Here is a 14,143-nt window from a genome sequence, read left to right on the forward strand (position 1 = left end):
TGTAGAAAGCGTAATTATTTTGTATATTACATTTTCGTCAAAAAAGTTGAATTCACTATATTATACCTCGGTGTTTTTATTTGATATAATGTAAATAAACACCTAAAAAAATGAAACCTTCAACAATAAACCAACAAATATAAGTTTTATAGGTTTTTATACTTTTTACGTGAATTCTTAATAATATTAATGTTAATATATTGTCCGCACAATAAGAGAAATCTACTACAAGTATTTGGAATATTTGACGTGCCGTCACATATGAGACTTGATAAGGTAGGCACCTTACCCAACAACTCCTAACAAGGTTAGTGTCGCTGTGGAGTTACCTGTGTGACGGTTATCTTACTGTCTATACTATATACTCTATAGTCTATAGACTGTTCGAAAGTGGTGATGACCTACAGCGGGAGAATCTTTATAATGTTCCTCAAAAATAAACAAATATCTGCCGCAGGCAAAAATGGTAAGCGGATTTTGAGTTTTCACATATCTGATGTAATGCTGCTGGTCGGAACTTTACTTTGTAAGTTAATGCTGCAAAAATACATTTTACATTATTGAAAAGCCATATATATTGGCTAGAATACCTCAAGCTATGGGAGCTTCTTGTATAATAAAAACAGGGTGAGGTATAAAATATATTAACTATTAAATGGGAACTATCCGTTAGTTGGTTAAACCAGCCAAACCACCTTTTAAAAGCTTGACTACAAAGCAACAACCGGATGAGTCTGTTACTGTGCCAGTGAAATCAGTTCTCTGACTTTCGTTTCAACGAACAGACGTGCGGTTTCTCATAATTTTAATCGATTTCAAAACTCGCTTTATTGCTTTACACATTTATGTGAAGGTGGATTTAAGGTTTTATGTTAATCACTATTTTTTTTAAAACGGTTTCCTTATATATAAAATGAAAATAAAATCAGTACCAAATTTACTTAGAACCGTTGAAATATAAATGTTTAAACTACCGGCTTATAATATAGCTTACCTTCAATATCACACGTATAAGTGAATTTTTTTTCTTAAAATGTTTTAAAGGGTCCAAAAATGCTGCAGCCACGCGAAACATACAGGATAACAGATTGGCACTTAAACAAAAAAAACTGTCTGCCCTGTAAAATAAACATGATATGTTATAAATATCACAATCAATACTGGAGCTTGGCTCTGCTTACCGCACTGATATTAATAATAGTCCACATTGAAGCCTCCCAAGGAATAAGTGAGTATGGCAAAAAACACTGTAGCCTTCGCAATTTGTAGCAATTTACATCTATACTATATACATTTTAATGACTACAACGACTAATCCATTCAAAAATAATTGAAGATTAAAGACAGCTGTGAAGATTTAAGCCAAAAGCTCATGAGAATAGTGAAATTTCAAAATCATATATGTATATGTATGTGTATATATATTAAAGGTATTCACAAGAAAAACCGGTTTTTAACTGGTGTTTTGGCTGAATTTGTTGTTTGTGGGCATAATATAAGAAAAAAAAGAGCGGCAAGTTAAAGCTATATATACTTTCGTTGCCACAAATCAAACAAAAATTTATTCGTAAATGCTTGTTTGTTATGCTCACTTTTAAGCCCTCCCATATGCTTTTGTAATACTATACAAAAGTTTGCAGAAACGAGATATATCCGTAAATATAAATATAATATATTTTTTTAAAATGCATCGACGTGCTTATAACGTCTGTCATTCTGTACCTTATAAGTTACTAGGGGAAAAAAAATTTGAATGTTACTTGTCGAATGCATCAACTGTCAGATACCCGTTACTCAACTTATGAAACAAATGGGGAATTCAGTTATATAAGCAGCTATTTTATTATATGGTGTGGTATGTGGTCGGCAGACAGTTTTAAGCGTTTTGGGCCTTTTGTGGTGGGCATGGCAAGATATTTAGGTTAATCGATAGGTATTGATAAGACAAATAAATTTCAGTTAACATTTGTTTTTATACCCTTGCAGAGAGTATAATGATTTCAGTCAGAAGTTTGCAACGCCGTGAAGGAGACGTTTCCGATCCCATAAAGTATATATATTCTTGATCAGCGTCACAAGACGAGTCGATCTAGCCATGTCCGTCTGTCCGTCCGTCTGTCCGTCCGTTTCTACGCAAACTAGTCTCTCAGTTTTAAAGCTATCGGCCTGAAACTTTCCCAAAAATCTTCTTTCTATTGCAGGTAGTATATAAGTCGGAACCAGCCGGATCGGACAACTATATCTTATAGCTCCCATAGGAACTAACGGGGAAAAAATTTTAAAAAAATTATATCTTTCGTGTTTGGATATAACATTTTTAAATTTGTTTAGAATTTCGAGTTAAACTTTATCAAAATTGGACGACTATATCATATAGCTCCAATAGAAACAATCGGAAAATTAGTGGTAAAATAACATTGAAAAAGTATATCTTCGGTGTTTTTTAACATACAACCTCCTACGCTTGGAAATACAATTTTTTATTTGGTTTTGAATTTCGAATTAAATTTAATCAAAATCGGACGACTATATCATATAGCTGCCAGAGGAACAATCGGAAAATTAGTCGGAAAACATGAAATAAAAATTATATCTTTGGTGTTTCTTAACATATAACCTTATAAGCTTGAAATAACAATTTTTAATTAGTTCTGAATTTTATATTAAATTTTATTAAAATCGGACGACTATATCATGTAGCTGTAATAGGAACGATCGGATAATTGGTGGGAAATAATGTGAAAGAAATTATAGCTTTGGGGCTTTTTGACATATAATCTTATAATATTGGGAATATAAATTTATATATTTTTAAGAATTTCGAATTCAATTTAATAAAATTATTGATTATTTTTTATAACTGCAAGGGTATACAAACATCGGCTTGCCGAAGTTAACTTCCTTTCTTGTTCTAGCATAAAACCTGTAGGCTCTATAGTTTTTTATGATGGGGGGAACCTGCTGAAATTCCTATTCCTCTTGCTCTTGTAGTTTCCGAGATCTCAGCGTTCATACGGACGGACGGACAGATCCTGATCAAGAATATATATAGTTCCTTGTATTTGCTATGTACTTTCCGACGATTCTATTATACCCTTTTTCTTTACGAGTATATAAATTCTTGAGCTTGATCGATTTAAATTGTGATCCTGAATATTTCTTTTCATTTTGTAGTTTTGGGTGGTGTGTGTCCGTCAGAGTGGACGTGGCATGTTCGCGTAAAAAATCTTACATATGAAGATAACGAATCGAAATCCACTTGTTATTCTGGCATTAGTTCCTTATCTAGCTTTTCTAGTTTCAGCGGTCACTGTGTTCACATGGACAGACCGTCCAGATAGACGGCTAGATTAACTCGGATAGTGGTGCTGATCAAGAATATTTAAAAATATAATCAGTTTTAGATCGACATATTTTTCGTTAGAATAATAATATTTTTTTGTGCTAATAAGTAAGTAAAACGCTCGATAAGCATCCAAATATTATTTTTATTTTACTTTCTTAGAGAATATAATTATTTGAGCCGGATGCTTTCAACGCATTTAGAGAATCGTTCCTACACCATCACTCCGCATCACTTGACGTGTCGACCTAGGCCGACTGGCCGACCGTCTATCTTTCCGTTTCCACACGAGCAAGTCTATCAGTTTAATAGCACTGAATGAAACCTTCCCAAAACTCTTTTTTTTTATTGCAGGAGCCGGATTGGAAAAAAAATGTTTTTTGTTCAAGAAAACAATTACTATCTAATACAGTTGTCATTAGAGAGCTTTAAATCAAAATTATACGAAAATTTGTATTTTTTGTATTCAGCAAAACATACACAAACTTATATGTAACATTATTTTAATATTTCCTCTGAAAGATCGAAAAATGCCTTGCCACATTCAAGAAACTGGACTGGACTGGAAACACCGGAAGAGTGTCATAGCAGTTATCAAGTAGAGCAGAGAAAGATCATTCCAAAGTTACCTATTTTTCTTACGCGTTTGGGGGGTCAAACACCTTTTAAGACCATAAGTTTGTTTGGCATTACTGCTTAGAATCCTTTAACTAATACCTCTATTTGAGGACAATTCTACCTGCTTTAATGGGTATTTAAATTTCGGCTTACCGAAGCTAGCTACTTTTCTTGTTTGTTATTTGTTTCCTGTTTTAATATAAATATTTGGATCAGATAACATTGATTAAATGGAACATGTTAGCTTGAAAGATTTTGGTCTCAGTTTCAATTTTTTAAAACCCATATCTCGTTGTCTTATTACGCTAGCAATAACAATATAAGTGCATCGCCAATCCTGCCCAATCGCAAGTGCTGCTCAAAAAGAAAACAAATATTTAAAAAAGAGATTATCCTTTCTAGAAAAAAATGACTGGCTTTTAAAAACTATAAAGTGTTTAAGGTCTTTATTAGTATGTTAAATAACTATTATTTTAAATTAATAATTGTGCCTGCCCAAGTTAGCTTCCGTCCTCGTTTAGTATCAAACATATTTTCTTATCGTTCAAGACACTCAAGTAATTTTTGATCGTTTAATACTAACCTCTAAATAATCAACTTTTTTAAGTATTGTTGCTGACTTCAGTGATTTTAAAAAAATTTATTTAATTCTCTTTTTCAGATCATTTTTTTTAAATCTATATGTTAGTGTAGCCCGTAGTTTGCGTAGTAACGGACAGACAGACGGACATGGCTAGATCGACTCGTCTAGTGACGCTGATCACTGCGTTGCAAACTTCTGACTGAAATTATTATACCTTGTGCAAGGGTATAACAAACCTAGTTACACCAATAAAATGTTTGCAAATATTTGCATTCTACAATTTTTAGATTTACGTCCAGTAAAAGTATATTACCATTAAGTAATAACAAGGAATAAAACTATAGCCGAGTAAAAGGGAAATGCAGATATAAAAGCTGCAAAGCTATTTTGATAAGCGCCACCTATCCGCTATTGCAACTGATATATCTTAATTTCCCTTTTGCTCCCTTAAGCTGAGAAACGGGTTTCTGATAGTCGAGGCACCCGACTATAGCGTTCTTCCTCGTTTGTTTTTAAGATATTAAATTGTTTCTAACAAGACCTCTATTGTTACTACGAACGCACGATACGGGTGGTTATCTGAGTGATCTGCGACTCTGTGTCGCTGCAATTGTGAAAAGTGTTCGGGTAAAATGATGAGTGAAACATTCAATTACTAAGTTGATAAATACTCCTCGAGTTCAACTTACAAAAAGCCCGACTTTCCCTATAACGTAAGTAAAAACACATTTTTACAATATTTTGAAGAAAACAAAATAGGTAATGCTTTGATTTAAAACCTTTTCATAGATACACAACTATAATTAAATATAATTAATATTTTCATATGGTTTTAGGTCACGTAGTTTCTTACGAGTGTCTATGATACATTATCAAACTGGCTAAGCCACCGATTGGGATTCATCAAGGAAATAAATTTAAAGTTATCCGAATATGTAGTACCACCCCTCCATATATATCAACTCAACAATAAAATAAAAGCCGTTGGGCTCAAATTTATATCATTTTGATGATTTGATTTGATGTTGAAACTGAAAAGGATTTATCCTGAAATTTAGATGGAAAATTCTCAAAAGCCAGTTCGCAAGCCGAGAAGACTTCAATCTCGGTTTTGAGGATTTGAGTATGAATAGATCTTGGATCACATTTGAAAATGAAAACACAGAAATCGAAAACGTTAGGTATGGCTCTAAGGGTCAAAGATTTTCCTTTTTGAACGTCCTCCAAAGTCTTGTTTTTGGAAAAACAAATAAGCGAATTTTCAGCAAAAACAAAAACAGTAAGAATAAAACTAGGTAAATAACCGGAGGCATTTATCCCCATTGGTCCCATCAGCTCCAATTTTTAATTATACAGGCTTGCACTTCGAGGAACAGGACTTAACGGAATTTATTAACTGTTGACAACTTGACTTCTGCAAAACTTACAATGGACCTTTCCACGCACCATGCTTATACTCGGATTTGATTCCACAGCAAAGGACTTGATTCTTTTTAGCTATAATCTCCCAATGTTATCTCTTCTGTAGTTCAATTCTCTATATTCGTTCCACTTTTCTTGCCCCTGGCAAATTGCAAAAATTGAATTTATTTTTAACGTTTATAATATAATTTAGTTTATTGAATTTGATCTTTATTTACAGATCAACCTCTTTTTGTGAGTCCGACCCCAACTTTGCCAACACCAGCTGCGGATGGTAAGAATTTAGGAACAGAATGCGCTGTTCCCAGTCAATTATGTTCTTAATACACCATAATATTTGCAACCAAATTTTTTTGTACATAAGGACTCTAATTTTACCATACTTAAATAAAAAGGTATCAAAAAAAATTATCATTGTATATTAAATTATTTTAAAATATCTACATTGTTTCTTATAAATTTTCTTTATTTCTTTCTATGATTTCACCATCTTTTGGAATGTACATTCTGGAAATATTAATTTACTTTAACTTATCATACCTGTACCAATGATTGTGCCCTGTTTCTTATAATGTAAATATCTGATTTCTACGCTTTCGTTTGTTAATTACTGGTTAAAATTATTATCATGTCTTACAAACTATCTGGATTACAAGATATAACCACTGTACTTTTGTTAAATAACAAATCAGGACATGTAGGCGATATTCATGGACGTTTTTTGACAGTACGTCCAGAAATAGGTGTTTTGACATCAACAGCTAGGACATTTATACAGGATGGAACAACAACTGAATTTGCCACTAAAATTTTAGGAACTACATTAAATAGTGGTCGCCTTTACGCACAATATCTTCGAAAGAGTTCTAGAGTCCTGTATGAAAACGATAAGCTATTTCCATCTGTAGTTACTAGTTGGGTAGGTGAAGGTGACTCTCATCAGACCCCACTATTTTTACAAAGTCACAATGATCTTTTTAATTCCGATGACGCCGACTGGCAGGATATTGATGATAGCCTAGGTGTAAATCGTGGAGAATTTGTGGGCAACACGGATTATGTTATCCAACAAAGTACAAAAGTAAGAGAGCAAAGTAGTCCGGACTATCAGGATAAACCGTTAAGATATTTAAAACCTGTAGCCAGCAGCAATGTAACATTAATCTTTGACTCTAAAAGAAAAGATGAAATAAATAAATTGGTTGATAAGGTGTCATCAATTGAAAATTTGAAAACGTATACAATTAAAAGTCACTTTGCTGATTTTTCTGCGCCAAAACAAACAATAACTGTCTTAGATACTCTAAGGGAAGAACGAAAATATGAAATGAAATCACGTATAGAACAAAATGTTGAAGAACAAAAGCATAAAAGTCAATCTTTCAATAAACAAGTTTTAGCATCTATAACATATTATGGATTTGCGGAGTTTACCACTGTGGTTGGTGATAGTGTCATTGTATTTTCACCTAGTACTACACAGAGTACTCTTCATTTTGGACACGTTACATCAATTAAAGGGAAGCCTACTTTAAAACTTATGTCAATTCACGATTACAACAGTCAAACTACCCAAACATCACCGAGTCCTTTAAAGCCGGTTCCAACATTAAATAAAATCTTGTCCCCAATGTCAAGTTTTGGGGAAGATATTTTTACTAGTTCAAGTGAGGAAAAGAGTCATTTTAAGAACGTATTAGTTGCAACGTCAACTATTCTTTCAACGACAAAATTTGAAAATGTATTATCCGAGAAAATAGATAATAGTTCATTTTCTTTTGACGACAGTCTTATATCAAATTCAAATGAGTTTAAGAATCTTCAGTCTTCATTCTACAAAACTAACGATACCTCGAAAAATTTAACAAATCACATGGAGGCAAACATTCAAAAGCAGGAAGGCGCTACAACGGTATTCATTGATGATGATCCTTTCACAAATTTTGTTGAGCCTAAAAATTCTACTAGCTCAAAATTAAATACAGCTGACCAAGAAACAGTCTTAGAACAAACAGAAATATTTAAAAGAAATGAAATTCATGGAAGTTTGGTCTATCCAACTGTTACCGACGTCAATAGCGAAAGCTTTGGTAATAAACCAGTTGTTGGAACAAGTAATGAGAATAAGAATAACGTTGCAGAATTATGCAACCATACAACTTCACAAGTATTTCTTACCCAGATGCTTAAGACACCGAATGTTGGCGATGATAGGATTGTTATTGATGTCAATCCTCTTTTTGCTTATAACATTGTAGAAACTACTAAATACTATTGCATACAAGCTTCACAAACGGAAAAAAAGGTGGAACTAAATGATGGTAATACGACCCAAGAAACTGTTTTGGAGCCAAATAAAAAAGTAATGTCTGCTGAGTTAATAGATGATGTAGATGAAACTACAGTTCGAGAATCGGAAGACTACGATGTGACAACAGAAAATGATTATGAAAATGAAGAAGAGGACTACTATAGTGTTACTGATGATGTTGATTTATTATATAAAACGCTGTTTACTACTTATACATATTTGACAACATTCTTTGAAGGGTCTCGCACAACCATATCTAGCCACACAGAAATTATAACAAATATAGTTTCTTCAACACTGGCGTCTAATGTTGATTTTAAGTCAAAAATTTTAGATAATATTGCTGAAAACCAGAAATCTGAAAACACAATTCGGATGGCTGGCCAAGAAGCTTCACCTTTATTACACAAATTTACTATCCCTGTTGAGATTGCTAGTCTATTAAGCCAGGAAAGTAAAATAAATCCTGCCGAAAAAGAAATAACCAATCAGTTAATAACAACCTATCTAGACGATTTTAAATATAGTAAAACTTTGTACACAACATATACATATTATACATCGATTTTTACAGATAATGATACTGAAATACAAACTCGAACCGAGATAGTCACGAATTACATTACTGAAAAGATTTCGAACAATCAAACCAATTACATTATGAAAAGCAGTGACAAAACATCAAAGCTAAATACCTCAGCATCCGAAATAGAAAAAGAAAACCACATGACTTTTGAAATAGGCGTAAATACGAGCAGTTTGAGCAATATGGACAGTACAAAGTCTTTTATTAAAAAGAGTCCCCTGGACGACCAAGTGAGCTCAGAAAGTAATACGGAGGAGATTATACCATCAGCAACGTTTCTTCTTCAAACAAGTTTTACAACATTTACCTTTTATACGACAATGTATGTAGGTAATGACACAAATATTATCAGTCGCCTTGAAACTGTAACCAATGTAGGTACAGAAACTTTGCAGCCTACAAAACAAGTAAATTTAGAGGATTCCTTCTTTCCTATTACTTACTATACAACATTTACATATTGGACTAAGTTAGCGAAGGATGGTGAAATTACAACATTAAGCAGAGAGGAAACGATATCCAATGTAATACAGCCTTCTAACGTTACAGTATTATCAGTTGATGATGAAAATTCAAGTCAGTCGGATGGCGACACAATTGTTCGATGGAAATCCGATTATGAAAATACTACAATTTTCACATTATCTGATCAAAATCTTCATTCTGATATTACCACATACTATACTACTTATACCTATTATACTACATCCTATGATGTTAATAAGACAATTATCGATTCAAGATTCGAAACCATTACAAATGTAGTGACATCTAAGGGGTATTCTATTGTAATGTCAGGCACCTCTGCAATAGATCTTATGCTTAAACCTAGTCAGCCTGTTACATCAATAGATAATCAGATTAGAACTGGTGTACCGGATTTTGTTTTGTACGATTATAAACAAATAATTGATGCAGATGAAGTAAGCACTTTGTATTTTACAACGGAAATTAAAACTTCAATGAACAGTGAGGGACATGACATTTTAGTAACCAGTAGCACATCCCGGTTACAAATAGACGAGTCCAAAAAGTCAATCTTAGCCACGCTGTCAGCTAACTCACTAGATGATGGCTTATCCAGCCTTAAATTGTATAAAACGGGTTTAGTGAGGCTCATTGAAGGTAAGCGTATACAAAACAGTACTACTACCTTATACCAATCAAAAGTTATTGGAACTGTTATAGACAATCGATATGCTCAGATAATAGAAAGTACATCAAGTTTTTTTTTTGAAGAGTCTCAGTCTGATGTTATTCTGCTTCCAACAACAGTTGCAATCCCTCATGTTGGAAATGTTAATTCCCATGAGTCAACAAAAACAACCGGTTATGAAACTGATGAACATACTGTTTTAGATTCAGATCTAAATAGTGACGGCTTGTCAAATTACGCACTACAAAGTTCGAAGCGGCTAGTCGCACCTGTAATACGGCCGTTTGCCTCACGAAATAGACCCACGTTCGCACCAAAACAGAAAACGTTATCACCAAGTAGCGCGACGATAATAACAAGATCGGATATTACTCCCACTATTACGGCAACTCCTGCTTTAAAATCAGCCGGTAGATATAGCTCATCCCGAAGGGGTATAATTTCCAATGTACCAATTAATCCCTACGAGTCTAATTTATTCCAAGGGCAGCCATCAAGACGCCTTTTTGGGCGACCAACTAAATCAAATTCCATCGAATCGGATACTACTCTTCAGTCTAATATAGTCTTTTTACCTTCGAAAAATCGGTTTGCTTCAACCTTGCGCCCAGTCGTTAGTTCCAGGAGACAAAATATAAATATTTCTTATCGTTCATCAAATATTCCTGGATTTCGTGTGTCTGCAACATCAAACTCTAGATTACGCATAAAGCCAACTAACTCAGGGTTAGTGGTAAGCGATAGGTTTACGCAGTCGACGACATTAACTAAGGAGCTAAGCTCAGAAAGTAGTTTTGAAGAAGAGAATGCAACAGATGAAGTTGCTGATGAGGAAGAAAACGCTAGACGCAATAGCAACCCTCTCCTTAGACTTCGTCGGCCGATAAATGGACCCAGTGGATTTTCGCCCGTTAGCCGTCCAACTTCCATTTCCGGAGGAGTTTCGCTCAGAAGAAACCCTTTATCAGTCCGTCCAAAAATTTCCACTACAACAACCACCTCAACAACAACGACGGTCAAGCCTCGGCCTCGAAGCTTTCAGAGGCCCATTGGTCTTCAGCCTAGAATAAGACCACAAAACACCCTTTTTCCACCACGAGGACTATTCCAAAATCATCAGAAGGATGAAAGTTTTAAGGACGTAAAAACAAATAATAGTGATTCTACAAATTACTCTGAATTCGAAGAAGATGAAGCAAACCACGATGAAGAATATAACTCTCAGGAAAAGATTCACCGAAATAAGCGCTCTTTTCGAATTTTAAGGAGCGCTAGATATAAAAACAGAGTACGTCGTCAAACAGATACAGTAAAAAAAAACAGATTTCGATTCCGTCGGCAAAACCAAACATCGACATTTACAAAAGATGAATTAAAACTTATGGACTCGGAAATTCGGGCAGAGTCTACATCGTCCCCGAGAGATAAATCATCTTCTAGATTCGGATCGAGATTTTATTCTCCACAAGGCCAAGACCTGCATGCGCAGGTAACACTAATGGACTCCACAACAGCGAAGAATCTAAGAACAATTCGGCCTACTAGACTGACAACAAAACGACCTCAATTTACATTGAGAGAAAAAGATGCTACTTTAAAAGGCACTACACGTTCAAGTACAACTAATAACTTTCGACGTCAACAGACAATTCATAATACATCAGTAAGGCGAGCTGTTGGACAAAATACAGGAAACTCAAGCACCCGCAGACTAAAAAGCTATGCTAACTACAACAATAAAAACAATGTTGACCACGGTCGATTATCAAGTACGACCCGTTCCCGAAATGGTAACTCTAACACGTTAAATAGAGGAAGAAGTCGGGGTCGAAATCGAATTGAATATCCCTCTGATTCGCCCTCTATAGACAATGAAGTTCAAACTATAACAGTTACTCATTTTCTACCATCTGAGGTTACAATTCCAGTAGTTAGTGGACATGTAACTGAGTACAAAAACATTGTCACTGCCAAAACGAGCACCGAACTATTGGGTCCAAATGAGTACATGAAAGTATTAGGAACCAATGGATTGAGTTCAACATACCTAAATCGGGAAGTCTCTAGTATAAATATTGCTGGTGCCACAGAACATACGAAATATTTGTTGCATGAATCTATCACTAGCGCTGTAATATTTACACCTACTACAATACGCGGTAGGAAGACGTCCTTTTCACATATTATTCCATCCACAGCGTATTCTGTAGAAAATGTAGTAACTACAATTCCGCCTCAAATTTCTGATAATGCACCGCTTGCTAACATTTTGCTTTCCCAGTTACTCTTGGGAAATTTGAACTTACCCGCTCACCCATTAATAGGAGCTGTCGGACAGCCAAATGCCGCATCGGTTGTTATACCAACAGAACCGATCACAGAATATCGTACCCACACTTCCACATATGTAACTACAATATTTGATGGAAAATCTACAATACTTCCGGTGACCTTTCAAGGAAAAAAGATTTTAACTACTGTCTATGATACTACTGCACAAACTATAACAGCAACAGAATATAGCGTAGACACCATAGTTTCCACTCCACCATCCGTTCAGAATATACAGTCTGTTGGACCCGCTGCACATGTAAACAATTTATTGTTGCAGCAGTTACTTATTCAGCAACAGCAGGAATCTTTGTCGCTGGCTCAATCTATAACAAACACTTTACCCCCGCCAATATTTTTAGGTGAGCACCTACAAGACTTGGACGATTTCTCACGTTCATTACTAAAAAAAGATGGAATCGATGCAGATATTGGGTCAGTCAGCAATGAGTCGCAATTTACAAAAAGCCATCGAAAAAAGTCACGTAAAGGAAACAGTGGACACAAGCGTAACAAGGAAAATCAAATGACAAAGGAAAATCCAGATCCAAGTGTTGTAACGCTATATGTATCCGGCCGTAGGCCCGGCGAATTTAGTACGATATTATCCACGGTAGGAAGCGAATTTGATCACTCAGTTTCCTTGCAAAAGAGGCACGCATTTATAGAAATTACGACAACAGATTCCATTCCATTTTTTTCTTACACTACACAGAGTTCAAATGACACTTCAGTTTCAAAAGGTGAAACGGCTTCTTTGAAAATGGATGTTGGGCTTACTGAATTAAGTGATCGAACTGCATCATTAGAAAGCATTGTTGGTGATGTTGATCTTTGGTATGCAAAATCAAGTAGGCAACCCATTCGAATGTCGACAACGATAAACTCAGTGGATGTCTAGCGTCAAAATTTCAATTACCTTTTTATTCTATTTTCAACTTTTGAATATTTCTGAAGTAAGTCCTGTAAGTCCCCCTTTGAAGATGTCCGATAACTAGTCAAGGATCAAATATACATATATCGAAAGGAGTCTTCTACATTACCAAACTTTTCACAAACAAATATAACACATTTTATTTTCTAGGATAAAAAATCCTATCTGTGCTTTATGTAATCTATCATTTATATATGTCTATGAATCTTGAAATTAATTTTAAAAAATAAATTCTACCACTAACCTGAAAAGCTAAAATGAAAACTAAATGTTTTTTACAGTATAAGTAATAGCCATGAAATTTGTATTAAAGATTGACGAATGTTAATGTTTTTTATTAAATATAAATCGATTTGTAAAAAAGGCATGATTAAAAATATTCCAGTTCAATACTAGAAACAATATGCTTTCTGGAAGGTAATTTTTTTGTTCTTTTTAAACAAAAATTTTCGAAATTAAATAAGCAACGTGTAATATGTGAATATTGTAAACGGTATCTGGTGATGTTCAGCAAATTTAAAACATACAATACAATGAGCATATTTAAATATACATATATATTTCATTGATGTACTCGTTTTTTAGTTTATAATTAACTGTTATTTGATTTTTATAATAAAAGAATGGCATGTACCAATACTTAAATGAATTAAATGTACATATGTATAAATTTAATTTTATTTAGTTACCCTCTACTAATCCCTAATAAAAATGTACATAGATATGATCAATAAAGAGTAATTGACTATGTTCTGAGGTTTTATATTATTTTTTTTTAGGCTAAGCACTTAACATCTTCCGTAATTCAAAACAATCAATTTAAAATTTACTCCAGTTTTGGCAGGATATGACCTCGAAC

General features: G+C 34.2%; 3 protein-coding genes across 8 annotated transcripts in view; 2 read left to right on the plus strand and 1 right to left on the minus strand.

The window, feature by feature from the left end:
* The window catches only part of LOC108024901 (polyamine-transporting ATPase 13A3), a 41,072-nt gene extending 36,310 nt beyond the window's left edge, over positions 1-4,762 (plus strand). The window contains exon 8 of the mRNA XM_050886879.1: positions 4,685-4,762. Coding sequence (XP_050742836.1) covers positions 4,685-4,747 — 63 coding nt within the window. The 3' untranslated portion in view covers positions 4,748-4,762. The remainder of the gene's footprint in view (positions 1-4,684) is intronic.
* Positions 1-14,143, minus strand: part of LOC108024904 (ADP-ribosylation factor-like protein 4A) — a 57,020-nt gene that overhangs the window by 1,768 nt on the left and 41,109 nt on the right. Inside the window, exons 1-2 of one of the 4 annotated variants that reach the window (XM_050886901.1) lie at positions 1,182-1,312; positions 995-1,118 (exon numbers count right to left, since the gene is read on the minus strand). The exons of the other annotated variants lie outside the window; for them this stretch is intronic. Of the exons in view, the coding sequence (XP_050742858.1) occupies positions 995-1,075 (81 nt within the window). The 5' untranslated portion in view covers positions 1,076-1,118; positions 1,182-1,312. Of the gene's footprint in view, positions 1-994; positions 1,119-1,181; positions 1,313-14,143 lie in introns of those variants that run through there. 4 annotated transcript variants of the gene reach the window in all.
* Positions 741-14,037, plus strand: LOC108024906 (uncharacterized). Of its 3 annotated transcripts, none has more exons than XM_017095077.3 (4): positions 741-853; positions 1,045-1,228; positions 6,187-6,240; positions 6,623-14,037. In XM_017095077.3, the coding sequence occupies exons 2-4, from the start codon at positions 1,054-1,056 to the stop codon at positions 13,249-13,251; spliced, it is 6,858 nt and encodes a 2,285-aa protein (XP_016950566.1). In that variant the 5' UTR covers positions 741-853; positions 1,045-1,053; the 3' UTR covers positions 13,252-14,037. The 3 variants fall into 3 exon arrangements, 2 of the variants coding, with proteins under 2 accessions (XP_016950566.1, XP_050742824.1); XM_050886867.1 differs by having other exon boundaries at positions 756-864; XR_007763860.1 differs by lacking the exon at positions 6,623-14,037 and having other exon boundaries at positions 6,187-6,598.

The sequence above is a fragment of the Drosophila biarmipes genome, chromosome 4 (genome assembly GCF_025231255.1).
Source record: "Drosophila biarmipes strain raj3 chromosome 4, RU_DBia_V1.1, whole genome shotgun sequence".
NCBI lineage: Eukaryota > Metazoa > Arthropoda > Insecta > Diptera > Drosophilidae > Drosophila > Drosophila biarmipes.

Coding starts and splice junctions, on each gene's coding strand:
- LOC108024906 (XM_017095077.3), top strand. CDS start 1,054: ATGCTGCAGCCACGCGAAACATACAGGATAACAGATTGGCACTTAAAC. Junction 1,229..6,186: donor TGAAGCCTCCCAAGGAATAA/GTGAGTATGGCA, acceptor CTTTATTTACAG/ATCAACCTCTTTTTGTGAGT. Junction 6,241..6,622: donor GCCAACACCAGCTGCGGATG/GTAAGAATTTAG, acceptor CTGGATTACAAG/ATATAACCACTGTACTTTTG.